General features: G+C 41.9%; 1 protein-coding gene across 1 annotated transcript in view; it reads right to left on the bottom strand.

The window, feature by feature from the left end:
* Positions 1–27719, bottom strand: part of RTTN (rotatin) — a 1186344-nt gene that overhangs the window by 9878 nt on the left and 1148747 nt on the right. Inside the window, exon 49 of the mRNA XM_053714873.1 lies at positions 15951–16020. Within this exon, the coding sequence (XP_053570848.1) occupies positions 15951–16020 (70 nt within the window). The remainder of the gene's footprint in view (positions 1–15950; positions 16021–27719) is intronic.

Raw genomic sequence — 27719 nt, 5'->3', positions numbered from 1 at the left:
ATGGTGATCTGTCCACCACGTCAGAGAATGACGGACAATCGGTTTTAAAGATATTAATTGAGATATCTTTGTGTAATCCCTGCACCATTGGTTCAGCATACAGAGCTGAAGAGGTCGCATGTGAAAACGAGCAAAGGGGATCCCGTCCGATGCAGCAGTCATAAGACCTAGAATTTCCATGCATAAGGCTACCGAAGGGAATGATTGTGACTGAAGGTTTCGACAAGCTGAAATCAATTTTAGACGTCTCTTGTCTGTCAAAGATAGAGTCATGGACACTGAATCTATCTGGAAACCTAAAAAGGTTACCCTTGTCTGAGGAATCAATGAACTTTTTAGTGAATTGATCCTCCAACCATGATCTTGAAGAAACAACATAAGTCGATTCGTATGAGATTCTGCTAAATGTGAAGACTGAGCAAGTACCAAGATATCGTCCAAATAAGGAAATACCACAATACCCTGTTCTCTGATTACAGACAGAAGGTCACCGAGAACCTTTGTAAAAATTCTTGGAGCTGTAGCTAGGCCAAACGGCAGAGCCACAAACTGGTAATGCTTGTCCAGGAAAGAGAATCTCAGGAACTGATAGTGAGCTGGATGAATCGGAATATGCAGATATGCATCCTGTAAATCTATTGTAGACATATAATGCCCTTGCTGAACAAAAGGCAAGATAGTCCTTACAGTTACCATTTTGAATGTTAGTATCCTTACATAATTATTCAATATTTTTAGATCCAGAACTGGTCTGAAGGAATTCTCCTTCTTGGGTACAATGAAGAGATTCGAATAAAACCCCAGCCCCTGTTCCAAAACTGGAACTGGCATAATTACTCCAGCCAACTCTAGATGTGAAACACATTTCAGAAATGCTTGAGCTTTCACTGGGTTTACTGGGACACGGGAAAGAAAAAATCTCTTTGCAGGAGGTCTTATCTTGAAACCAATTCTGTACCCTTCTGAAACAATGTTCTGAATCCAAAGATTGTGAACAGAATTGATCCAAATTTCTTTGAAAAAACGTAATCTGCCCCCTACCAGCTGAGCTGGAATGAGGGCCGCACCTTCATGTGGACTTAGAAGCTGGCTTTGCTTTTCTAGAAGGCTTGGATTTATTCCAGACTGGAGATGGTTTCCAAACTGAAACTGCTCCTGAGGATGAAGGATCAGGCTTTTGTTCTTTGTTGAAACGAAAGGAACGAAAACGATTATTAGCCCTGTTTTTACCTTTAGATTTTTTATCCTGTGGTAAAAAAGTTCCTTTCCCACCAGTAACAGTTGAGATAATAGAATCCAACTGAGAACCAAATAATTTATTACCCTGGAAAGAAAGGGAAAGTAGAGTCGATTTAGAAGACATATCAGCATTCCAAGTTTTAAGCCATAAAGCTCTTCTAGCTAAAATAGCTAGAGACATAAACCTGACATCAACTCTGATAATATCAAAAATGGCATCACAGATAAAATTATTAGCATGTTGAAGAAGAATAATAATATTATGAGAATCATGATCTGTTACTTGTTGCGCTAAAGTTTCCAACCAAAAAGTTGAAGCTGCAGCAACATCAGCCAATGATATAGCAGGTCTAAGAAGATTACCTGAACACAGATAAGCTTTTCTTAGAAAGGATTCAATTTTCCTATCTAAAGGATCCTTAAAGGAAGTACCATCTGCCGTAGGAATAGTAGTACGTTTAGCAAGGGTAGAAATAGCCCCATCAACTTTAGGGATTTTGTCCCAAAACTCTAATCTGTCGGACGGTACAGGATATAATTGCTTAAAACGTTTAGAAGGAGTAAATGAATTACCCAAATTATTCCAGTCTCTGGAAATTACTTCAGAAATAGCACCAGGAACAGGAAAAACTTCTGGAATAACCACAGGAGATCTAAAGACCTTGTCTAAACGTTTAGATTTAGTATCAAGAGGACCAGAATCCTCAATTTCTAATGCAATTAGGACTTCTTTAAGTAAAGAACGGATAAATTCCATTTTAAATAAATATGACGATTTATCAGCATCAACCTCTGAGACAGAATCCTCTGTATCAGAAGAATCATTAGAATCAGAATGATGATGTTCATTTAAAAATTCATCTGTATAAAGAGAAGTTTTAAAAGACTTTTTATGTTTACCAGAAGGAGGAATAACAGACATAGCCTTCTTAATGGATTCAGAAACAAAATCTCTTATGTTATCAGGAACACTCTGAACATTAGATGTTGATGGAACTGCAACAGGTAATGGTACTTTACTAAAGGAAATATTTTCTGCATTAACAAGTTTGTCATGACATTTAATACAAACAACAGCTGGAGGAACAACTACCAAAAGTTTACAGCAGATACACTTAGCTTTGGTAGTTCCAGCACCAGGCAGCGATTTTCCAGTAGTATCTTCTGACTCAGTTGCAACGTGGGACATCTTGCAATATGTAATAGAAAAAACAACATATAAAGCAAAATTTATCAAATTCCTTAAATGACAGTTTCAGGAATGGGAAAAAATGCCAGTGAACAAGCTTCTAGCAACCAGAAGCAACAAATAATGAGACTTAAATAAGTGGAGACAAAATTGATGCCCACATTATTTGCGCCTAAATGCTATTAGCGCCAAAAATGACGCCACATCCGGAACGCCGACATTTTTGGCGCAAAAAAGTCAAAAATGATGCAACTTCCGGCGACACGTATGACGCCGGAAATAGAAAAAAAATTTTGCGCCAAGAAAGTCCGCGCCAAGAATGACGCAATAAAATGAAGCATTTTCAGCCCCCGCGAGCCTAACAGCCCACAAGGAAAAAGTCAAATTTTAAGGTAAGATAAAAATGATATATTCAAATGCATTATCCCAAATATGAAACCGACTGTCTGAAATAAGGAAATGTTGAACATCCTGAGTCAAGGCAAATAAATGTTTGAATACATATATTTAGAACTTTATAAAAAAGTGCCCAACCATAGCTTTAGAGTGTCACAGAAAATAAGACTTACTTACCCCAAGACACTCATCTACATGTTGTAGAAAGCCAAACCAGTACTGAAACGAAAATCAGCAGAGGTAATGGTATAAATATAAGAGTATATCGTCGATCTGAAAAGGGAGGTAAGAGATGAATCTCTACGACCGATAACAGAGAACCCATGAAATAGACCCCGTAGAAGGAGATCATTGAATTCAAACAGGCAATACTCTCCTCACATCCCTCTGACATTCACTGCACGCTGAGAGGAAAACCGGGCTCCAACCTGCTGCGGAGCGCATATCAGCGTAGAATCTAGCACAAACTTACTTCACCACCTCCATAGGAGGCAAAGTTTGTAAAACTGATTTGTGGGTGTGGTGAGGGGTGTATTTATAGGCATTTTGAGGTTTGGGAAACTTTGCCCCTCCTGGTAGGAATGTATATCCCATACGTCACTAGCTCATGGACTCTTGCTAATTACATGAAAGAAATACATTTATCAGGTAAGCATAAAGTATGTTTCTTCCAAAGATATGGTGAGTCCACGGGTTCATCTAAATTACTGTTGGGAACCAATACCCAAGCTAGAGGAAACAGTTGATAAGGGAGAGAAAGACAGGTAAACCTAAACAGAAGGCACCACCGCTTGAAGAACCTTTCTCCCAAAAGAAATCTCAGCTGAGGCACAAGGAAAATTTTGAAAAAGTATGCAACTTTGCAAATCTGTTCCACAGAAGCTTCTTTTTTTTTTTTTAAAGCCCAAGAAGAGGGAACCGCTCTCGTGGAATGAGCCTTAATTCTCTCAGGAAGCTGCAGACCAACAGTCTGGTAAGTCAAACAGAAAATAATTATCCACCAGAGAGAGAGAGAGAGAAGTTGTAGAAGCTTTCTGACCCTTACGTTTACCAGAGAAACAGACAAACAGGGCAGAAGTCTAGCGAAATTCCTTAGTTGCCTGAAAAAAGAAATCAAAACCACAACATTTAAGTCATGCAACAAACAATCCTCATGAGACGGAGGATTAGGACAAGTGAAGAAACATCAAATTCCTGAATAAAATTCCTACCCAAAACAACTGTAGGAATGAAACCTAATGAAGTATGAAGAATCACCTTATCAGCATGAAAAATAAAATAAGGCGAATCATACTGCAAAGCTGAAAGTTCCGAGACTCTCGAGCAGAAGAGATAGCAGTAAGGAACAAAAACTTCCAAGAAAACAATTTAATATCTATGGAATGCAATGGCTCAAACAGAGCCTGCTGCAAAACTTTAAGAGCAAGGTAAAGGCTCCAAGGAGGAGCAACAAACTTAAACACAGGCCTGTTTCTAACCAAGGCCTGACAAAAAGATTGCACATCTGGCACTTTCGCCAGACGCATAAATTCCTTCAGGATACTGACTGAAAAACTCTTCTCCAAACCTTCATAGAGAAAGGATAATCCTAGGAATCCTGACCCTACTAAAGGAGTAGCCTCTGCCATATCTTAAGCTAAATCTTTATAGTAACAGACTTGCGAGCTTGAATCATGGTCTAAATGACCGACTCCGAAAAACCACAATTAGACAGAACTAGACGTTCAATCTTCAAGCGGAAAGATTCAGAGAAACGAAAGCTGGAGGAAAGAATGGAACCCGAATTAGAATGTCCTTCCTCAGAAACAACCACCAAGGAGGAAGAAATACATCTCTTGTTAGGTTGTCTACCAGATCCTGAGACACTATGGAGAAAACAGGGATGTCAGACTGAAATCCCAAAGAGCCACCAGGAATTCAAACAGAGCAGCCTGCTGAATTCTTGACTTTTAAATGAACTAGGAAGTTTGGCGTACTGCCATACCAACTCCAGCACCCCCCATTTGAGGGTTAAAGTTAAGAAACCTCCGGGAAAAGCGTCCCCTCCCCGGAAAGAAAGTCTGGCTCCTCAAGAAGTCAGTTTCCGGTATCTAATACTGAAATGCAAATAGTGGATAGACAACAAAGATGAGCGTCCGCCCACTGAGCAATATACGCCAATCATGGCTAAGGAACTCCAGGTTCCACCCAGGCGTATGATGAAACGCAATGAAATGAAATACAATGTTGCTCATTTTATCGACCTCGGAAGAATGAAGGGCGGAGTCGGCCCTGCCGGGATTAAATTACACCGGATTTCTAGGGTAACTAAAACCTGAAAAAAAAAAACTGGGCTAAGAACCAGAGTCCAAGCCATGAGAGCATTTAAGATCACTCTCAATTCCAAAATGGGGAGTGCAGACTCCTCCCAGTCCATAGTAACCAACCTAACAGACTGGCATCCGTATGCACTATTATTTAGGAAGGTCTTCGGAAGCATTTGCCCTGAAACAGAGTTCCTGAGAAAACCACCACAGGGAAGAGTCTCATGACGACAGATCTAGATCCATCCTCAGAGACAGAACCACATTGCCCCTGTTCCACTATCTGAGTATGCATAGCAGCAAACTCTCAGATGGAATCTAGCAAAATGATGATTGCATACATTGAGCCCCAGAGGGGCCCAAACAATAGACTGCAGATAGAGGTAATACAAGATAATCCTTGATTTACGATCTGACCAAAAATTTTACATAGATAGGGAAAACTAATATGGTCCCTAAGAAAACTACCCTTACAGCTGAAACAAAGGAATTCATTAGCAGCTGGAATTGAACCATCAACCTTCGAGTTGCAAAGCCATAGAGATAACCACCAGGCTACATTAGCTTGACCCTCCTGAACCATTAGGAAGAATGGAACTACTGGTTACCATTTTGAAGGACGGTATCCTGAGAAAACTAGCTGCGACACTTTAGGTCTACTTTAAGGAAGAAAAATTCTCTCCTTATCGGGAACCACAAACAGGGATGAATAGAATCCTAGACCCTGTTCCCTAATGGGAACCGGGACTTCCAAAGGAATCTGCCTCTGGGAGGAAGAAAGATTCTATGAAGAAACCCTGAGATACTATGTCCACCGCCTATCTAGGAAATCTCGTATCGAAGTTTGAAGACAAACCGAGGGATTCAACCCCCCACTTGGTCCAATCCCGGATTGGATAAATCATCTGACTTGTGTTGGAAAAGACCCTGTTCCACCTGGAATATCAAAAAATATTTCTATTAGATCAGAACCAGACAAAATCTTACCCTTGTAAGAAAGTGTCAGAAAACCTGGACTCAGAGGAAAAACCACCAACCAAGCCAAAAGCCCCAACACCCCGCAGGCTAGCACCGCAAAACCAGATACCATGGCTCCTTGCTTAAAGGCTTACATGTAGCAACAGAAAAAAAATTGGCTAGTGTAAGAGTCTTAATCTGATCTGCATCTCCTGCAAAGGAGTCCCTACCAAAAAGGAAACAGACAAGGTGAAGCACCAATAAGGCTTCGCACTTGACACAGTGGCCCAAAAGCGGAAGCTTTGCCTGGGTTCAAACCCACAACCTACTGTTTCTGGAGCGGTGGAACTATCCACTACGCCACATATTAAAACTTTGCTTTAGAAGGCTAGCTGACATCAGAAGCGAACGTCTTCTTAACAGAGAAGCTATTCTCCATAGGGCTCAAAGTTCTTTACAGCCAGAGCAGAAATAGTCCCTACTACCTAGGCACTGTGCAACAAGATATTTAACGGAGACCACGACAGGAAACATCTAATAAAGACAGTAGAGAGAAAAAGGAATCCCTTACTACTCCCACTTTCGTGAAAAACCCAGAGCACGGTCTGGAACAGGAAAAAATTCCACAGGGAATCTTAGCATTTAAAAAGTTTACTAGATTCTAAAGGATTGACAACGACAGGCGTATCGAGGTCGTTCAAACTAGCCAAAATCGCCTATAACAAGACACAAAGGTGTTCAGGCTTAAATCTGAAGGTTACTACTTCAGCATCAGATAAAGGAATTCTACTGTCCAAATCACCCTCAGAGATTACCGAAGTAACCACCTCAGCAGACTTGTGAGGGACCTGAGTAACAGAAGGTGGAACAGAAACCTTATTATCCGAATTTCAAATTTCCCTCATATGTTTTCCCTTTTTGGCATAGGAAAGGCAGATAATGCCGCAGATACAGCAAAAGGTACCTGTGCATAACTCCTCCAAGAGATTACAAGGAACCGCAGGGCACTGCATGTGATGCCATTGTGGCTTGGGACGCATAAGGAGAAGGCTGTGGCATAGTCTGAACAGCATCATCCTAGGAGACATTGGGTTCAGCAGAAATAAACAATCTCAACCTGAGAAAGTACAAACTAAGCAAACAGCACCAAATTGCAAAAACAAACAATTTGAGTTTCAATACATAACATGAAAAAACTAAATTTATGCTTACCTGATAAATTTCTTTCTCTTGTGGTGTATCCAGTCCACGGGCTCATCCATTACTTGTGGGATATTCTCCTTCCCAACAGGAAGTTGCAAAGAGGACACCCACAGCAGAGCTGTCTATATAAGCTCCTCCCCTAACCCCCACCTCCAGTCATTCGACCAAAGGCAAGTAAGAAAAAGGAGAAACTATAGGGTGTAGTGGTGACTGAAGTTTTAAAAAATAAAAACACCTGACGTAAAGTGACAGGGCGGGCCGTGGACTGGATACACCACAAGAGAAAGAAATTTATCAGGTAAGCATAAATTTTGTTTTCTCTTGTAAGGTGTATCCAGTCCACGGGTTCATCCATTACTTGTGGGATACCAATACCAAAGCTTTAGGACACGGATGAAGGGAGGGAAAAGGCAGGAACTTAAACAGAAGGCACCACTGCCTGTAGGACCTTTCTCCCAAAAATAGCCTCCGAGGAAGCAAAAGTATCAAATTTGTAAAATTTAGAAAAAGTATGAAGCGAAGACCAAGTGGCCGCCTTGCAAATCTGTTCAACAGAAGCCTCATTTTTAAATGCCCATGTGGAAGCCACAGCTCTAGCAGAGTGAGCTGTAATCCTTTCAGGAGGCTGCTGGCCAGCAGTCTCATAAGATAAACGGATTATGCTTCTCAGCCAAAAAGAAAAAGAAGTTGCCGAAGCCTTGTGGCCTCTCCTCTTTCCAGAGTAAACAACAAACAAGGCAGATGTTTGACGAAAATCCTTAGTTGCTTGTAAGTAGAACTTTAAAGCACGAACCACATCCAGATTGTGCAACAACCGTTCCTTCTTGGAAGAAGGATTCGGACACTGAGAAGGAACAACAATTTCCTGATTGATATTTCTATTGGAAACAACCTTAGGAAGAAAACCTGGCTTGGTACGTAACATCACCTTATACGCATGGAAAATCAGATAGGGTTAATCACACTGCAGAGCAGATAACTCTGAAACTCTTCGGGCTGAAGAGATAGCAACAAGAAACACAACTTTCCAAGATAAAAGTTTAATATCTAATGAATGCATAGGTTCAAACGGAACCACTTGAAGAACTCTAAGAACTAAATTTAAACTCCATGGCGGAGCAACTGGTTTAAATACCGGCTTGATTCTGACTAAAGCCTGACAAAACGCCTGAACGTCTGGAACATCTGCCAGATGCTTGTGAAAGAGAATAGACAGAGCAGATATCTGTCCTTTTAAAGAACTAGCTGATAATCCTTTTTCCAATCCTTCTTGGAGAAAAGATAGAATCCTAGGAATTTTGACCCTACTCCATGAGAAACCCTTAGAATCACACCAATGAAGATATTTACGCCATATCTTGTGATAGATCTTCCTGGTGACAGGCTTCCTAGTCTGGATCAAGGTATCAATAACAGACTCAGAAAAACCACGCTTTGATAAGATCAAGCGTTCAATCTCCACGCAGTCAGGCGTAGAGAAGTTAGATTTGAGTGTTTGAATGGACCCTGGATCAGAAGGTCCTGCCTCAATGGCAGAGGCCATGGTAGGCAGGATGACATGTCCACCAGATCTGCATACCAAGTCCTGCGAGGCCACGCAGGAGCAATTAAGATCACCAAAGCTTTCTCCTGCTTGATTCTGGCAATCAGACGCGGGAGAAGAGGAAACGGTGGAAACACATAAGCCAAGCTGAAGGACCAGGGCACTGCTAGGGCATCTACTAGCACTGCCCGAGGATCCCTTGACCTGGACCCGTAACGAGGAAGCTTGGCATTCTGACGGGACGCCATCAGATCCAGCTCCGGTCTGCCCCATAGATGAATCAGTTCGGCAAATACCTCCGGGTGAAGCTCCCATTCCCCCGGGTGAAAAGTCTGCCGACTTAGAAAATCCGCCTCCCAGTTCTCTACTCCTGGGATATGGATAGCTGAGAGATGGCAAGAGTGAGACTCTGCCCATAGAAATATCTTGGAAACCTCCATCATTGCCAGGGGACTCCTTGTTCCCCCCTGATGGTTGATATAGGCTACAGTCGTGATGTTGTCTGACTGAAATCTGATGAACCTGACCGCAGCCAGTTGAGGCCATGCCTGAAGAGCATTGAATATCGCTCTTAGTTCCAGAATGTTTATCGGGAGGAGGGCCTCCTCCTGAGTCCACGAACCCTGAGCTTTCAGGGAGTTCCAGACCGCGCCCCAGCCCAGAAGGCTGGCATCTGTTGTCACTATAGTCCACTCTGGCCTGCGGAAGCTCATTCCCCTGGACAGATGGACCCGAGATAACCACCAGAGAAGAGAATCCCTGGTTGCTTGATCCAGATTTAACAGAGGAGACAAATCTGTGTAGTCCCCATTCCATTGATTGAGCATGCAAAGTTGAAGTGGTCTGAGATGTAGGCGGGCAAACGGAACTATGTCCATTGCCGCTACCATTAGGCCGATTACTTCCATACACTGAGCCACCGACCGAAATGGAATGAAGAGCACGGCAGGAAGTTAGCAGCTTTGATATCCTGACCTCTGTCAGAAATATTTTCATTTCTACTGAATCTATCAGAGTTCCTAGGAAGGAAACTCTTGTGAGAGGGGAGAGAGAACTCTTTTCTCTGTTCACCTTCCACCCGTGAGACCTCAAGAAGGCCAGAACAATGTCCGTATGGGACTTGGCGACTTGAAGAGTCGATGCCTGGATCAAGATGTCGTCTAGGTAAGGAGCCACTGCTATGCCCCGCGGCCTTAGAACGGCCAGAAGGGACCGTAGAACCTTCGTAAAGATTATTGGCGCCGTGGCTAACCCGAAGGGAAGAGCCACAAACTGGTAATGCCTGTCTAAGAAGGTGAACCTGAGGAACTGATGATGATTTTTGTGAATCAGAATGTGCAGATAAGCATCCTTTAAGTCCACGGTAGTCATATATTGACCCTCCTGGATCATAGGAAGAATGGTTCGGATTGTCTCCATCTTGAAGGATGGGACCCTGAGGAATTTGTTTAGGATCTTGAGATCCAAGATTGGTCTGAAAGTTCCCTCTTTTTTGGGAACTATAGATTTGAATAGAAACCCTGCCCCTGTTCCTCCCATTGAACTGGGTGGATCACTCCCATAACTAGTAGATCCTGGACGCAATGTAAGAATGCCTCTCTCTTTATCTGCAGATAGTTGAGAGAGATGAAATCTCCCCTTTGGAGATGAACCCTTGAATTCGAGAAGATATCCCTGGGAAACGATTTCCACTGCACAGGGATCCTGAAGTCTCTTACCCAAGCCTGGGCGAAGAGAGAAAGTCTGCCCCCCCAATAGATCCGGTCCCGGATCAGGGGCTACTCCTTCATGCTGTCTTAGAGACAGTGGCTGGCTTTTTAGCCTGTTTCCCTTTGTTCCAAGCCTGGTTAGGTCTCCAGACTGGTTTGGACTGGGCGAAATTTCCCTCTTGTTTTGTACTAAGGGAAGCGGAAGCCGCGCCACTTCTGAAGTTCCGAAAGGAGCGAAAATTAGTCTGTCTGGTCCTTAACTTATTAGACTTATCCTGGGGAAGGGCATGACCTTTTCCCCCAGTAATATCAGAAATGATCTCCTTCAGATCAGGCCCGAATAGGGTCTTACCCTTGAAGGGAATGTTAAGAAGCTTAGATTTTGATGAAACATCTGCTGACCAGGACTTAAGCCATAGCGCCCTACGCGCCGTGATGGCAAAACCTGAATTTATAGCTGCAAGTTTAGTGAACTGAAACACAGCATCTGAAATAAAGGAATTAGCAAGTTTAAGAGCTTTAATCCTGTCTAAAATCTCATCCCACTGAGTCTCCACTTGTAGAGCCTCTTCTAGAGACTCGAACCAAAAGGCCGCTGCAGCCGTAACTGGAGCAATGCATGCGAGAGGATGGAGAAGAAAACCTTGATGTAAGAAAATTTTCTTTAGGAGACCCTCCAATTTTTTATCCATAGGATCTTTGAAAGCACAACTATCTTCAATCGGAATAGTAGTACGCTTAGCTAAAGTAGAAATAGCTCCCTCCACCTTGGGGACCGTTTGCCACGAGTCCCGCACGGCGTCAGCTATGGGGAACATCTTTTTAAACACAGGAGGGGGAGAGAATGGTATACCTGGCCTATCCCATTCCTTAGTTATAATTTCCGAAAACCTTTTAGGGACTGGGAAAACATCAGTGTAAACAGGCACTGCAAAGTATTTGCCCATTTTACACAATTTCTCTGGTACCACAATGGGGTCACAGTCATCCAGAGTTGTTAAGACCTCCCTAAGCAATAAACGGAGGTGTTCAAGCTTAAATTTAAATGTTGACATGTCAGAGTCAGGCTGAAGTAATAACTTCCCTGAATCTGAAAGATCACCCTCAGATATCAAATCCCTTGCGCCAACTCCGGAACATTGTGAGGGCATAACGAACATATCTACCAAAGCGTCAGAAAGCTCTGTATTTGTTCTAGCTCCAGAGCTGTCTCGCTTTCCTTGTAGCCCTGGCAGTTTAGACAACACCTCTGTGAGAGTAGAACTCATAACTGCCCCCATGTCTCGTAAAGTAAAAGAATTAGACGCGCTAGACGCATCTGGTGTCATTTGTGCGGGTATTACAGGTTCTGGCCCCTGGGGAGAGCTAGAAGGCATAACCTCCCTTCTTATAGTCTGAGAATCCTCTGGTGATATATTTTTTAAAGCCACAATATGGTCTTTGTAACTTATAGATAGTTCAGTACAAGTGTTACACATTCTAAGAGGGGGTTCCACAATGGCATCTAAACATATTGAACAGGTAGATTCTTCTACATCAGACATGTTTAACAGACTAGCAAAGACACAAGCAAGCTTGGAAAACACTTTATTAAAGTAAAAAATAGCAATTTCCTCAAACCGGTACTGTACCTTTAAGAGAAAAAAAGTAGCACTTAAACTGCAAAACAGTGAAAAAAAGTAGTAAACTCTTCGAAATTTTTACAGTTTGTATAAGAGACTAAGGTAATATTGCAGCCACTTGCAAATGGACGATTAACCCTTTGGCCCCCAAACCGGATTGAAAAAACGTCTACCACCGGTATAAAACCGCTAAACACCTCACCATAGCTGTGCTGTGGTGCCTACCTGACCTTATGGGACGAACAGGACTGAAATAAACCCTCTTTAGTGGTCCTCAAACACAGAAGGACTCCTCAAGAAAAACTTGCTGTCTTAGAAGGAAAACAACTGCGCAACTGAGGCGCGAAATAGGCCCCTCCCACCACACTCGATGTCAGAGGGGCCTTAAAGAAACACTCCTAGGAATTTCTGAAAAGCCATGTGGATAATTAAACCCCAAAAACAAAGTTTAAACACTCTCAAAAAAACGATCTTCATGTGTAAAAAGCAAACGTTTTTATCACCTTATCACCAGACACAAATAACATGAGTAATACCCAACCTTGCAAGCTTGATCCCCGTCGTTATTAAATCACTGCATCTAGCTTACCACATCTCCAAAAAGGCTCTGTCAGCATTTTCTAGACTTTATCATCTCTCTAGAAAAAATTATACTGAACATACTTTAAAGCAGGCAATCTGCAGGCCATTCCCCCAGCTGAAGTTTCCCCATACTCTTCAGTTATGTGTGAGAACAGCAATGGACCTTAGTTACAATCTGCTAAGATCATTATCCTCCAGACAGAATTCTTCTTCTAATTTCTGCCTGAGAGCAAACAGTACAACGCCGGTACCGTTTAAAATAAACTCTTGATTGAAGATGAAAACTACACTAAATCACCACATATCTCTTTATACTTCCTACTTGTCGAGAGCTTGCAAAGAGAATGACTGGGAGTGGGGGTTAGGGGAGGAGCTATATAGACAGCTCTGCTGTGGGTGTCCTCTTTACAACTTCCTGTTGGGAAGGAGAATATCCCATAAGTAATGGATGAAGCCGTGGACTGGATACACCTTACAAGAGAAACAAAAGAATCTTCCATGTAATAAAAGAACATATGTAAATATGCTGTGTACTGTAGCTTTAAACAAGGCACTGGAAGCTTTTTCTTAGCAAGTCTAGTACTAAACCAGAGGAAAAGACAAAAAAATTAACCTTCTACCTCAGAAACACTGAGGTATAAAAACCGCATGTGCTGTCTCTTTAAATGTAATGTAACAGATGATAGAAGAGAGCAAACGACTTACGGGACATATTGGGAACCCAGGAAAAAAACTACAGAGATTCCTGTTAGATTGTGTGCTTAAAAGAATGTAATAACAAGCCACTTCGCTAAAGAGTCTAACAACAAGAACAGAGAAGCGGTTCACGTGACCCGCCAACGAGGAAGTGCGCCACAATCCAAGCGCGTGCTGCAAATAATCCTTTTAACAATTCAGTGAAAATACCAGGTACCTTCCCTCCACACTAATAGCAATGGTGGACAAACGTAGAACACAACATCCTCCTCAGTTGTAAATCGTAGTTACAGCAATCTCTACCATAATACATCGAATGCACACATACAGTCCATCATAAAGATAAATGTCTTCCATATTTATCCTTAAAAATAAACCTCCTCCACAGCAAATATTTAGCAAGGGTCTCTACAACATACAGCGCTTTCAGCTATAAACTGTTGCGAGGCTAGAAGGCAATCAAAACAAAGCTTGCTTAGAATAAGGTTGCTGAATCTGCAGCTAGCTGAAATACCATCCATTAAGCCTTACATCTCCCAAGAGAGAAAAAAATTGTCTCCCACATGCTTACCGTGCCTGCAACATGCCCCATGTAACCCTTATAACAGGGTTAGCTATGTCCCATAAACCAAAACAGCAGGATCTCACTCTTCAAGTTCCTAAGCACATTAATCTCCCCACCTGGAAGAAAGGCACTTACCTGCTCCGCTGTCCGGCATGTAGACAGTTATAAGGCATGAGAGGACAACTCCTCACAGAGACCTGTAAGAAAAGAAAGAACAGAGTATCCAACTCTTGGTTTCTATAGTAGGACAGCAACTGTTAGGAAAATGCAGCAAGTGCCACTTTGCAAGTTTCCAACTGCTTTAAAGCCACCACTGCTCAACTGCAAAGACTCACGTGGGATATGGCTATACCCCAAAAACTTGCTTGTAGTGAAAATCCAATTTTTCTTCAGACACCTAAACTTTACTTCCACTATGCACTAAAGGCAAAGAGAATGACTGGGGGTTGTGGGTAAGGGAGTGATACTTAACAGTTTCCTGTGGTGCTCTTTGCCTCCTCCTGCTGGCCAGGAGTGATATTCCCTACAGTAATTAAGATGAACCCATGGACTCACCATATCTTTGGAAGAAACAGGTGCTAGTTCCAATGTTGCTAAAGGACGTTTGCCTCCTGGGAACTAGCTGCTGTTTTTTTTCAATTAAATGTGGAAAAATGTCTGACAACCCCAGCACATCAGCATCTCAGGCAACATTTTTAACATTTATCATGTAACATACAAAATGGCTTAACATATGTAAAGTGATTATTCTCATTTGCATCATACAACAACATTTGTGTACAATTATAAAGAATCAGATACATATGCCTTTTTGACAGCAATCTTATTCCATAAAGAACCTAATAAGAAAGAACTCCCACGTCACTGCTTTACACCTATACAGCAGTTAATAAATTATCATAATGTCTTTAGACTTTAACTGCTTTGTAAACAATATCTGCGCAATACAATTTACTAAAATGTGAAATGCTTAATATGTATCTTAACAAATTTGCCTGAATTATATATTCTTTTTTATTATTTGCTATATTTTTGGTATGATTTTTTTTAAAAAAAACCCCTGAATGCTCTAGTTTTTTTTTGTATGGAGCAGAAAACTGCAGAGTATTTTTAGTTTTTTCATAATTAGATTATTGTTTTTTCATTACTGAATTTATACACACAACAAATATTGATGACATCTTAATGGAATTTTAGTGCACCAAAAAAAATCCTGTAAACCATTGTCTCAGTGTTATGTTAATCAGATGGAAATAAATACAAATAACAGTTTTACTTCAACACTGTTCTTTTAAGATGCACTAAACATATAAGGGCCAGATTTCAAGTGGAGCTCTATCTTAATGTGCACCCGTAAATAATCAGCCATTAAAAGTGTCTGGTTAATGCTACCACGAGCTTGTGGCTTCACTTTGCGCTAAGCTCAGTTAAAAAGTTGCCCAAATTACATCCAAAATAAAAAGAGGACAATAAATTAAAATAGAAATATATGAGAATCTGCATTTTTTTAAAAAAACTGCACAAAGCAGTTATACGGGGTTAAAGTGAGGGACTGTGGGGTGTTCGAAAAAATAAAAAAAATTGGCACCTAAAGTGCCATTACATGGAAGTCAATGGGGGAGTGTGTTTTCACTATAAATATATATGTTTATATACATATATATTTAAGTGTTAATATGTGTATATACACATATATATTTATCTATTAGTGCCTAACGCTGTGCGATTTGCCTCCTTCGCTGTGCTAGGTGGTTTGCCGGAATATATCTCTTGTGAGCGCTTGGCTTTTGCACTGGCAAGCATAAGCGCAATATTGCACTCCACTCGTAATCTGGCCCTTAATGTGTAAATGACACTTCATATGTTAAAAAAAAAAATTCTCAATATCAAGAATGTAAAGAATTATGTATCTGTATATGACTATTAAAATTCACTAAAAAACTTACTTTTCCTTAGCAAAGACAAAGCTTCCTGTATTTTTCCCTTTGTCAACGGATTCTTCAGAGTAACTTTTGCCTGAGGTAAAAACATATATTTTAATTTAATTCTATTTAAACAGCTAAATTATATTATAACGTTAAGCAAATTAATGCATTAAAGGGACAGTATATACTAATTTTCATATAACTACATGTTATAGACACTACTATAAAGAATAAGATGCACAGATACTGATATAAAAATCCAGTATAAAACTGTTTAAAAACTTACTTAGAAGCTCTCAGTTTACCTCTGTTGAAAAGGTAGCTGGAAAGCCTACTGCAAGTGGGAAATAAGACACTCTCCCCTCCCCCTTCCTTTGCATATGAAAAGACCCTTTACACAAACAGGAGCAAGCTGGAGAAGGTAGCTGACGGTATTCTCATAAAACGTTGGGGCTTGGTTAGGAGTCTGAAAATCTGAGCAACTTGAGCAAAAAACTAAAATTATGCTTACCTGATAAATTTATTTCTCTTGTGGTGTATCCAGTCCACGGATCATCCATTACTTGTGGGATATTCTCCTTCCCAACAGGAAGCTGCAAGAGGATCACCCAGAGCAGAGCTGTCTATATAGCTCCTCCCCTAACTGCCACTACCAGTCATTCGACCGAAGACAAGCAAGAGAAAGGAGAAACTATAGGGTGCAGTGGTGACTGTAGTTTAAAAATAAAAAACACCTGCCTTAAAATGACAGGGCGGGCCGTGGACTGGATACACCACAAGAGAAATACATTTATCAGGTAAGCATAAATTTTGTTTTCTCTTGTAAGGTGTATCCAGTCCACTGATCATCCATTACTTGTGGGATACCAATACCAAAGCTATAGGACACGGATGAAGGGAGGGACAAGGCAGGCGCTTAAACGGAAGGCACCACTGCCTGCAAGACCTTTCTCCCCAAAATAGCCTCCGAAGAAGCAAAAGTATCAAATTTATAGAATTTTTAAAAAGTATGAAGCGAAGACCAAGTCGCCGCTTTACAAATCTGTTCAACAGAAGCCTCATTTTTAAAAGCCCATGTGGAAGCTACCGCTCTAGTAGAATGAGCCAGCAGTCTCATAAGCTAAGCGTATTATACTCCTTAGCCAAAAAGAAAGAGAGGTTGCCGAAGCCTTTTGGCCTCTCCTCTGTCCAGAGTAGACAACAAACAATGCAGATGTTTGACGAAAATCTTTAGTAGCTTGTAAATAAAACTTTAAAGCACGAACCACGTCAAGATTGTGTAAAAGACGTTCCTTCTTTGAAGTAGGATTAGGACACAGTGACGGTACAACAATCTCCTGATTGATATTTTTATTAGATACCACCTTAGGTAGAAAACCAGGTTTGGTACGTAACACTACCTTATCTGCATGAAAAATGAGATAAGGGGAATCACATTGTAAAGCAGATAACTCTGAAACTCTTCGAGCCGAGGAAATAGCTACTAAAAACAGAACCTTCCAAGATAAGAGCTTAATATCTATGGAATGCAAAGGTTCAAACGGAACCCCTGGAAGAACCTTAAGAACTAAATTTAAACTCCAAGGCGGAGCAACAGGTTTAAACACAGGCTTGAATCTGACTAAAGCCTGACAAAACGCCTGCATGTCTGGAACCTCAGCCAGACGTTTGTGCAAAAGAATAGACAGAGCAGAAATCTGTCCCTTTAAGGAACTAGCTGACAAACCCTTCTCCAATCCTTCTTGGAGAAAAGATAATATCCTAGAAATCCTGACCTTACTCCATGAGTAACCGTTGGATTCACACCAATAAAGATATTTACACCATATCTTATGATAGATTTTCCTGGTGACAGGCTTTCGTGCCTGTATTAAGGTATCAATGACCGACTCGGAGAAACCACACTTTGATAAAATCAAGCGTTCAATCTCCAAGCAGTCAGCCGCAGAGAAATTAGATTTGGATGGTTGAAAGGACCCTGAAGTAGAAGGTCCTGTCTCAGAGGCAGAGTCCATGGTGGAAAGGATGACATGTCCACCAGATCTGCATACCAAGTCCTGCGTGGCCACGCAGGTGCTATCAAAATTACTGATGCTCTCTCCTGCTTGATCTTGGCAAACAGACGAGGGATCAGAGGAAACGGTGGAAACACATAAGCCAGGTTGAAGGACCAAAGCGCTGCTAGAGCATCTATCAGCGCTGCCTTGGGATCCCTGGACCTGGATCTGTAACAAGGAAGCTTGGCATTCTGGCGAGACGCCATGAGATCCAGTTCTGGTTTGCCCCAACGTTGAATCAACTGTGCAAACACCTCCGGATGGAGCTCCCACTCCCCCGGATGAAAAGTCTGTCGACTTAGAAAAACATAATTTATGCTTACCTGATAAATTTATTTCTCTTGTAGTGTATCCAGTCCACGGATCATCCATTACTTATGGAATATATTCTCCTTCCCAACAGGAAGCTGCAAGAGTCCACCTACAGCAAAGCTGCTATATAGCTCCTCCCCTAACTGCCATATTCAGTCATTCGACCGAAAACATGCAGAGAAAGGAAAAACCATAGGGTGCAGTGGTGACTGTAGTTCAAATGAAAAAATTACCTGCCTTAAAGTGACAGGGCGGGCCGTGGACTGGATACACTACAAGAGAAATAAATTTATCAGGTAAGCATAAATTATGTTTTCTCTTGTTAAGTGTATCCAGTCCACGGATCATCCATTACTTATGGAATACCAATACCAAAGCTAAAGTACACGGATGATGGGAGGGACAAGGCAGGTACTTAAACGGAAGTTACCACTGCCTGTAAAAAACCCTTTCTCCCAAAAATAGCCTCCGAAGAAGCAAGGTATCAAATTTGTTAAATTTGAAAAGTATGAAGCGCAGACCAAGACTCCGTCTTGTAAATCTGTTCAAAAGAAGCCACATTTAAAAAAGGCCCAAGTGAAAACCACAGCTCTAGTAGAATGAGCTGTAATCCCTTCAGGAGGCTGCTGTCCAGCAGTCTCATAAGCTAAATGAATTATGCTTTTTAACCAAAAAGACAGAGAGGCTGTTGAAGTCTTTTGACCTCTCCTCTGTCCAGAATAGACAACAAACAAGGTGAACGTTTGATGAAAACTGTAGTAGCTTGTAAGTAAAACTTTAAAGCACAAACCACGTCCAATATTGTGTAATAGACGTTCCTTCTTTGAGGAAGGATTAGGATACAAGCATGGAACAACTATCTCTTGAGTGATGTACTTGTTAGATACCACCTTAGGAAAAAACCCAGGTTGGTACGCAGGACTACCTTATCCGTACGAAGGACCAGATAAGGAGAATCACATTGTAACACAGATAACTTGGAGACTCTACGAGTCGAGGAATTAGCTACCCAAAAGGAACTTTCCAAGATAAAGATTGATATCTATGGAACAAAAAAGGTTCAAACGGAACTTCTTGAAGAACCTTAAGAATCAGGTTTAAGCTCCATGGCGGAGCAACAGTTTTAAACACAGGCTTGGATCTAACCAAAGCCTGACCAAATGCCTGAACGTCTAGAATACCTGCCAGACGCTTGTGCAAAAAAATAGACAGAGTAAAAATCTGTCCCCTTTTAAGGAATTAGCTGACAACCCTTTTCTCAAAAACATCTTGGAGAAAAGATAATATCCTGGGAATCCAGACTTTACTCCATGAGTAACCCTTGGATTCATAACAATCAGATATTTACACCATATCTATGTTCAATTTTCCAAAAGACAGGCTTTCATGTCTGTATTAAGGTATCAATGACTGACTCGGAGAAGCCATGCTTTGATAACATCAAGCGTTCAGTCTCCAGGCAGTCCATCTCAGATTGATTCTATTTAGATGGTTGAAAGGACCCTGAGGTAGAGGGACCTGTCTCTGAAGCAGAGACCGTGATGGAAAGGATGACATGTCCACCAGATCTGCATACCAGGTCCTGCGTGGCTACGCAGGCGCTGTCAAAAACACCAAAGCCCTCTCCTGCTTGGTCTTGACCTCCGGAGGAAATCCCACTCCCCCGGAAGAAAAGTCTGACGACTTAGAAAATCCACCTCCCAGTTCTCAACACCTGGGATATGGATAGCTGATAGACAAGAGTGAGTCTCTGTCCAGTGAATTATTGTAAGACTTCTAACATCGCTAGGGAACTTCTGTTCCCCCTTGATGGCTGATGTAAGCCACAGTCGTGTATATTGTCCGACTGAGTATGATGTACCTCAGAGTTGCTAACTGAGGCCAAGTCTGAAGAGCATGGAATATCACTCCCAGTTCCAGAATATTTATTAGAAGGAGGGTCTCCTCCTAAGTCCACTATCCCTGAGCCTTCAGGGAGTTCCAGACTGCATCCCAACCTAAAATCTATTGTAACAATTGTCCCATCTGACCTGCGGAAGGTCATACCCTTGGACAGATGGACCCGACATAGTCACCAGAGAAGAGAATCTCTGGTCTCTTGGTCCAGGTTTAACAGGGGGACAAATCTGTGTAATCCCCGTTCCTCTGACTGAGCATGCATAGTTGCAGCGGTCTGAAATGTAGACGTGCAAACGGTACTATGTCCCTTGCCGCTACCATTAAGCCGATTTCATTCATGTACTGAGCCACCGAAGGGCGCGGATGGGATGAAAAAAACACGGCAGAAATTTAGAAACTTTGACAACCTGGACTCCGTCAGGTAAATTTTCATTTCTACAGAATCTATCAGAGTCCCTAGGAGGGAAACCCTTGAGATTGGGGATAGAGAACTCTTTCCTTGTTCACTTTCCACCCATGTGATCTCAGAAATGCCAGTACTACGTCCGTATGAGACTGGGCAATTTGGATGTTTGACGCCTGTATCAGGATGTCGTCTAAATAAGGGGCCACTTCTATGCCCCGCGGTCTAAGGACCGCCAAAGCGACCCCAGAACCTCCATAAAGATTCTTGGGGCTGTAGATATCCCAAAGGAAAGAGCTACAAACTGGTAATGCCTGTCTAGAAAGGCAAACCTGAAAAACGATGGTGATCTTTATGCATCACAATGTGAGGATAAGCATCCTTCAAATCCATTGTAGTCCTCTATTGACTCTCCTGGATCATAGTTAAGATGGTACGAATAGTTTCCATCTTAAATGACGGAATTCTGAGGAATTTGTTTAAGATCTTTAGATCCAAAATAGGTCTGAAGGTTCCCTCTCCTTGGGAACCACAAACAGATTTGAGTAAAAACTCTGTCCCTGTTCCTCTCTTGGAACTGGATGGATCTCGTACACAATGTAAGAATGCCTCCTTCTTTATCTGGTTTGCAGATAATTGTGAAAGGCGAAATCTCCCCTTTTTTTGGGGGGGAATCTTTGAAATCCAGAAGATATCTCTGGGATATAAATTCCAATGCCTAGGGATCCTGGGCATCTCTTGCCCACGCCTGGGCAAAGAATGAAAGTCTGCCCCCTATAGGATCCGTTACCGGATAGGGGTCCGTTCCTTCATGCTGCCTTAGAGGCAGCAGCAGGCTCCTTGGCCTGCTTATCTTTGTTCCAGGTCCAATTGTCTCCAGACCGCCTTGGACTGAGCAAAAATTCCCTCTTGTTTTGCCTTAGAGGAAGAGGATGCCACACCTGCCCTGAAGTTTTTAAAAGGTACGAAAATTAGACTTTTTTTTTTTTTTGCCCTTGATTTAGACCTATCCTGAGGAAGGGCATGACCTTTTCCTCCAGTGATATAAGCAATAATCTCCTTCAAACCAGACCCGAATAGGGTCTGCCCCTTGAAGGGAAGTTAAGTAGCTTATTTATTAAAGTCACGACAGCTGACCATGATATAAGCCATAGCGCTCTGCGCGCCAGTATAGTAAAAAACAGAATTCTTAGCCTTTAGTCTAGTCAAATGAACAAGGCATCAGAAAACAAAGGAATTGGCTAGCATAAGCTTGTCAAATATATTCATCCAATGGAGTCGCTTAACTGTAAAGCCTCATCAAGAGACTCAACCCAGAACGCCGCAGCAGCAGTGACAGAAGCAATGTATGCAAGGGGCTGCAGGATAAAACCCTGTTGAATAAACATTTTTTTATCCATTGGATCTAAAAAGCACAACTGTCCTCGTCAGAGGTAGTGGTACGCTTAGCTAGAGTAGAAACTCTTCTCTCCACCTTAGGAACTGTCTGCCAGAAGTCCCGTGTGGTGGTAACTATTAGAAAACATTCTTCTAAAAAATAGGAGGGGAAGAGAACGGCACACCTGGTCTATCCCATTCCTTATTAAAAAATTTTTTAGTAAACCTCTTTAGGTATTGGAAAAACATCAGTACACACCGGCACTGCATATTATTTATCCAGTCTACACAATTTCTCTGGCCCTGCGATTGTACACATTCATTCAGAGCAGCCAAGGCCTCCCTGAGCAACAAGTGGAGGTTCTCAAGCATAAATTTTAAATGTAGAAATATCAGAATCAGGTTAAATCATCTTCCCTGAGTCAAAAAAAAAAAAAAAAAATCACCCACAGACTAAGCATATTGTGAGGTAGTATCATACATGGTTCTTAAAGCGTCTGTATGCTCTGTATCTACCCCCAGAGCTAACTGCTTTCCTTTAATTTCAGGTAGTCTGACTAATACTGCTGCCAGAATATTATTCACCACCTTTGCCATGTCTTGTAAAATAAACGCTATGGGCGCCCTTGATGTACTTGGCGCCATTTGAGCGTGAGTCCCTGAAGCGGGAGTCGAAGGGTCTGACACGTGGGGAGAGTTAGTCGGCATAACTTTCCCCTCGACAGAATCCCCTGGTAAAGAAACGCTATGGGTGCCCTTGATGTACTTGGCGCCATTTGAGCGTGAGTCCCTAAAGCGGGAGTCAAAAGGTCTGACACGTGGGGAGAGTTAGTCGGCATAACTACCCCCACGACAGAATCCTCTGGTGATAATGTTTTTAAAGACAAAAAATGATCTTTATTGTTTAACATGAAATCAGTACATCTGGTACACATTCTAAGATGGGGTTCCACCATGGCTTTAAAACATAATGAACACAGAGCTTCCTCTATGTCAGACATGTTAGAACAGACTAATAATGAGACTAGTAAGCTTGGAAAACACTTTAAATCAAGTTAACAAGCAAATATATAAAACATTACTGTGCCTTTAAGAGAAACAAATTTTCCCAAAATTTGAAATAACAGTGAAAAAAGGCAGTTAAACTAACAAAATTTTTACAGTGTATGTAACAAGTTAGCAGAGCATTGCACCCACTTGCAAATGGATGATTAACCCCTTAATACAAAAAACAGATTAACAAAACGAAAAATATGTTTTAAACAGTCATAACAGCTCCTACTTTTGAAGCCCTTTTGAGCCCTTCAGAGATGTCCTATAGCATGCAGGGGACTGCTGAGGGAAGCTGAATGTCACTGTTTGTAATTTTAACTGCACCAACTGTAACTTTTATACTATAACAGTGGAAAGCCTCAGGAAACTGTTTCTATGCAAAATTTAAGCCAGCCATGTGGAAAAAACTTAGGCCCCAATAAGTTTTATCACCAAACATATGTTAAAAAACGATTAAACATGCCAGCAAACGTTTTAAAACACATTTTTACAAGAGTATGTATCTCTATTAATAAGCCTGATACCAGTCGCTATCACTGCATTTAAAGCTTTACTTACATTACTTCGGTATCAGCAGTATTTTCTTAGTCAATTCCATTCCTAGAAAAATATTTTACTGCACATACCTTATCTGCAGGAAAACCTGCGCGCCATTAACCCTCTGAAGTACCTCACTCCTCAGAATGTGTGAGAACAGCAAATGGATCTTAGTTACGTCTGCTAAGATCATAGAAAAACGCAGGCAGATTCTTCTTCCAAATACTGCCTGAGATAAACAGCACACTCCGGTGCCATTTAAAAATAACAAACTTTTGATTGAAGAATAAACTAAGTAGAAAGCACCACAGACTCTCACAACCTCCTATCTATGTTGAGGCTTGCAAGAGAATGACTGAATATGGCAGTTAGGGGAGGAGCTATATAGCAGCTTTGCTGTGGGTGGACTCTTGCAGCTTCCTGTTGGGAAGGAGAATATATTCCATAAGTAATGGATGATCCGTGGACTGGATACACTTAACAAGAGAAATCTGCCTCCCAGTTCTCTACTCCTGGGATATGGATAGCTGATAGATGGCAAGAGTGAATCTCTGCCCATCGAATTATCTTTGAAACCTCCAACATCGCTAGGGAACTCCTTGTTCCCCCTTGATGGTTGATGTAAGCTACAGTCGTGATGTTGTCCGACTGAAATCTGATGAACCTCACTGCCGCTAGCTGAGGCCAAGCCTGAAGAGCATTGAATATCGCTCTTAGTTCCAGAATGTTTATTGGAAGGAGTGCCTCCTCCTGAGTCCACGACCCCTGAGCCTTCAGAGAGTTCCAGACTGCACCCCAGCCCAGAAGGCTGGCATCTGTTGTTACTATTGTCCAATCTGGCCTGCGGAAGGTCATACCTTTGGACAGATGGACCCGAGATAGCCACCAGAGAAGAGAATCCCTGGTCTCTTGATCCAGATTTAGTAGAGGGGACAAATCTGTGTAATCCCCATGCCACTGACTGAGCATGCAGAGTTGCAGCGGTCTGAGATGTAGGCGGGCAAACGGAACTATGTCCATTGCCGCTACTATTAAGCCGATTACTTCCATACACTGAGCCACCGAAGGGCGAGAAGTATAATAAAGAACACGGCAGGAATTTAGAAGTTTTGACAACCTGTCCTCTGTCAGGTAAATCCTAATTTCTATAGAATCTATCAGAGTTCCCAGGAAGGAAACTCTTGTGAGAGGGGATAGAGAACTCTTTTTTCGTTCACTTTCCACCCATGAGACCTCAGGAATGCCAGAACAATGTCCGTATCCAGAAGTGACCCCAGAACCTTCGTAAAGATTCTTGGTGCCGTAGCTAACCCAAAGGGAAGAGCCACAAACTGGTAATGCCTGTCTAGGAAGGCGAACCTGAGAAACAGATGATGATCTTTGTGTATCGGAATGTGAAGATAAGCATCCTTTAAGTCCACGGTAGTCATGTATTGACCCTCCTGAATCATAGGTAGGATGGTTCGAATAGTCTCCATCTTGAAAGATGGGACCCTGAGAAATTTGTTTAGGATCTTGAGATCTAAGATTGGTCTAAAGGTTCCCTCTTTCTTGGGAACCACAAAGAGATTTTAATAGAAGCCTTGCCCCTGTTCCTCTTTTGGAACTGGGTGGATCACTCCCATAACTAGGAGGTCTTGAACACAATGTAAGAATGCCTCTCTCGTTATCTGGTCTGCAGATAATTGTGAGAGGGGAAATCTTCCTTTTGGGGAAGAAGCTTTAAAGTCCAGAAGATATCCCTGGAACACAATTTCCAACGCCCAGGGATCTTGGACATCTCTTGCCCAAGCCTGGGCGAAGAGAGAAAGTCTGCCCCCTACTAGATCCGTTACCGGGTCGGGGGCTGATCTTTCATGCTGTCTTAGAGGCAGCAGCAGGCTTCTTGGCCTGCTTACCTTTGTTCCAGGCCTGGTTAGGCCTCCAGACCGGCTTGGACTGGGCAAAATTTCCCTCTTGTTTTGTATTAGAGGAAGCTGATGCCGCGTTCGTCTTAAAGTTTCGAAAGGCACGAAAATTAGTTTGTTTGGTCCTTAATTTATTAGACCTATCCTGAGGAAGGGCATGACCTTTTCCTCCAGTAATATCAGAAATGATCTCCTTCAGTCCAGGCACGAATAGGGTCTGCCCCTTGAAGGGAATGTTGAGAAGCTTAGACTTTGAAGTAACGTCAGCTGACCAGGATTTAAGCCATAGCGCCCTACGCGCCTGAATAGCAAAACCTGGGTTCTTAGCCGTTAGTTTGGTTAAATGAACAACGGCGTCAGAAACAAATGAATTGGCTAGCTTAAGCACTTTAAGCTTGTCAAGTATATCATCCAATGGGATTTCTACCTTTAAGGCCACTTCCAGAGACTCAAACCAGAAGGCCGCAGCAGCAGTGACCGGGGCAATGCATGCAAGAGGCTGGAGAATAAAACCTTGTTGAATAAACATTTTCTTAAGGTAACCCTCTAACTTTTTATCCATTGGATCTAGGAAAGCACAACTGTCCTCAACGGGGATAGTTGTACGCTTAGCTAGGGTAGAAACTGCTCCCTCCACCTTAAGGACCGTTTGCCATAAGTCCCGTGTAGCGGCATCTATTGGAAACATTTTCTTAAAAATAGGAGGGAGAGAGAACGGTACACCTGGTCTATCCCATTCCTTAGTAATAATTTCTGAAAACCTTTTAGGTATTGGAAAAACATCAGTGTAAACAGGCACTGCATAGTATTTATCTAATCTACACAATTCCTCTGGCACTATAATGGTGTCACAGTCATCCAGAGTAGCTAAAACCTCCCTGAGCAACACGCGGAGGTGTTCAAGCTTAAATTTAAATGTAGACATATCAGAATCAGGTTGAAGCATCTTTCCTGAGTCAGAAAAATCACCCACAGAAAGAAGCTCTCCTGCCTCAGCTTCTGCATATTGTGAGGGGATATCAGACATGGCTACTAAAGCGTCAGAGTGCTCTGTATTTTTTCTAGTCCCAGAGCTGTCTCGCTTTCCTTGTAACCCTGCTAGTTTGGACAATACCGCTGTAAGGGTATGATCCATAACTGCCGCCATGTCTTGTAAAGTAAACGCCATGGGCGGGCTAGATGTACTTGGCGCCTCTTGAGCGGGAGTCCCTTGAGCGGGAGTCAAAGGTTCTGACACGTGGGGCGAGTTAGTCGGCATAACTTCACCCTTGTCAGTTTCCTCTGGTGATAAATCTTTTAAAGACAGAATATGATCTTTATAACTTAAAGTAAAATCAGTACATTTGGTACACATTCTAAGAGGGGGTTCCACAATGGCTTCTAAACATAATGAACAAGGAGTTTCCTCTATGTCAGACATGTTTAAACAGACTAGCAATGAGACCAGCAAGCTTGGAAAACACTTTGATAAATGTAAACAAGCAAAAAATAAAAACGGTACTGTGCCTTTAAGGGAAACAAATTTTGTCAGAAATTGAAAAACAGTGATAAAAAGCAGTAAATCTTATGAAATTTTTACAGTCTGTATAATAGACTAACAGAGCATTGCACCCACTTGCAAATGGATGATTAACCCCTTAGTTTCAAAACCGGATCAAAAAAACCGATATAAACGTTTTTCAACAGTCACAACAAACTGCCACAGCTCTGCTGTGGCCCTACCTGCCCATATAATGATTTTGAAAGGCACAAAAACCCCTCAGAGAGGTCCCAAGTGTTCAGGAGACTCCTTCAGGGAAACTGGATGTCTCAAGCTGCAAAATCTGATGAGCATTTAGGCGCAAAAATAGGCCCCTCCCACCCTGTATTCACAGTGAGAGGGCCTAACAAAACTAACCCTAGGCAAAATCTAGCCAGCCATGTGGAAAAAACTGGGCCCCAATAAAGTTTTATCACCAATATGTATAAAAAAACGTTTAAAACACTTCCAGCAAACGTTTTATTTTTCAGCAATGTGAGAAAGTAATAAGAATATTACCTTTTACAGCAAGCATGATACAAGTCGTTATTAAATCACTGTAATCAGGCTTACCTTAAATAACTCCGGTATTAACAGCATTTTCTAGCATATTCTTTCTCTAGAAAAATTTAAACTGCACATACCTCATAGCAGGAGACCCTGCACGCCATTCCCCCAGCTGAAGTTACCTCTCTCTTCAGTTATGTGTGAGAACAGCAATGGATC

The sequence above is a fragment of the Bombina bombina genome, chromosome 5 (genome assembly GCF_027579735.1).
Source record: "Bombina bombina isolate aBomBom1 chromosome 5, aBomBom1.pri, whole genome shotgun sequence".
Classification (NCBI taxonomy): Eukaryota; Metazoa; Chordata; class Amphibia; order Anura; family Bombinatoridae; genus Bombina; species Bombina bombina.
Note: the sequence above shows the minus strand (reverse complement) of the source record. Positions and strands in the feature narration are given on the sequence as shown.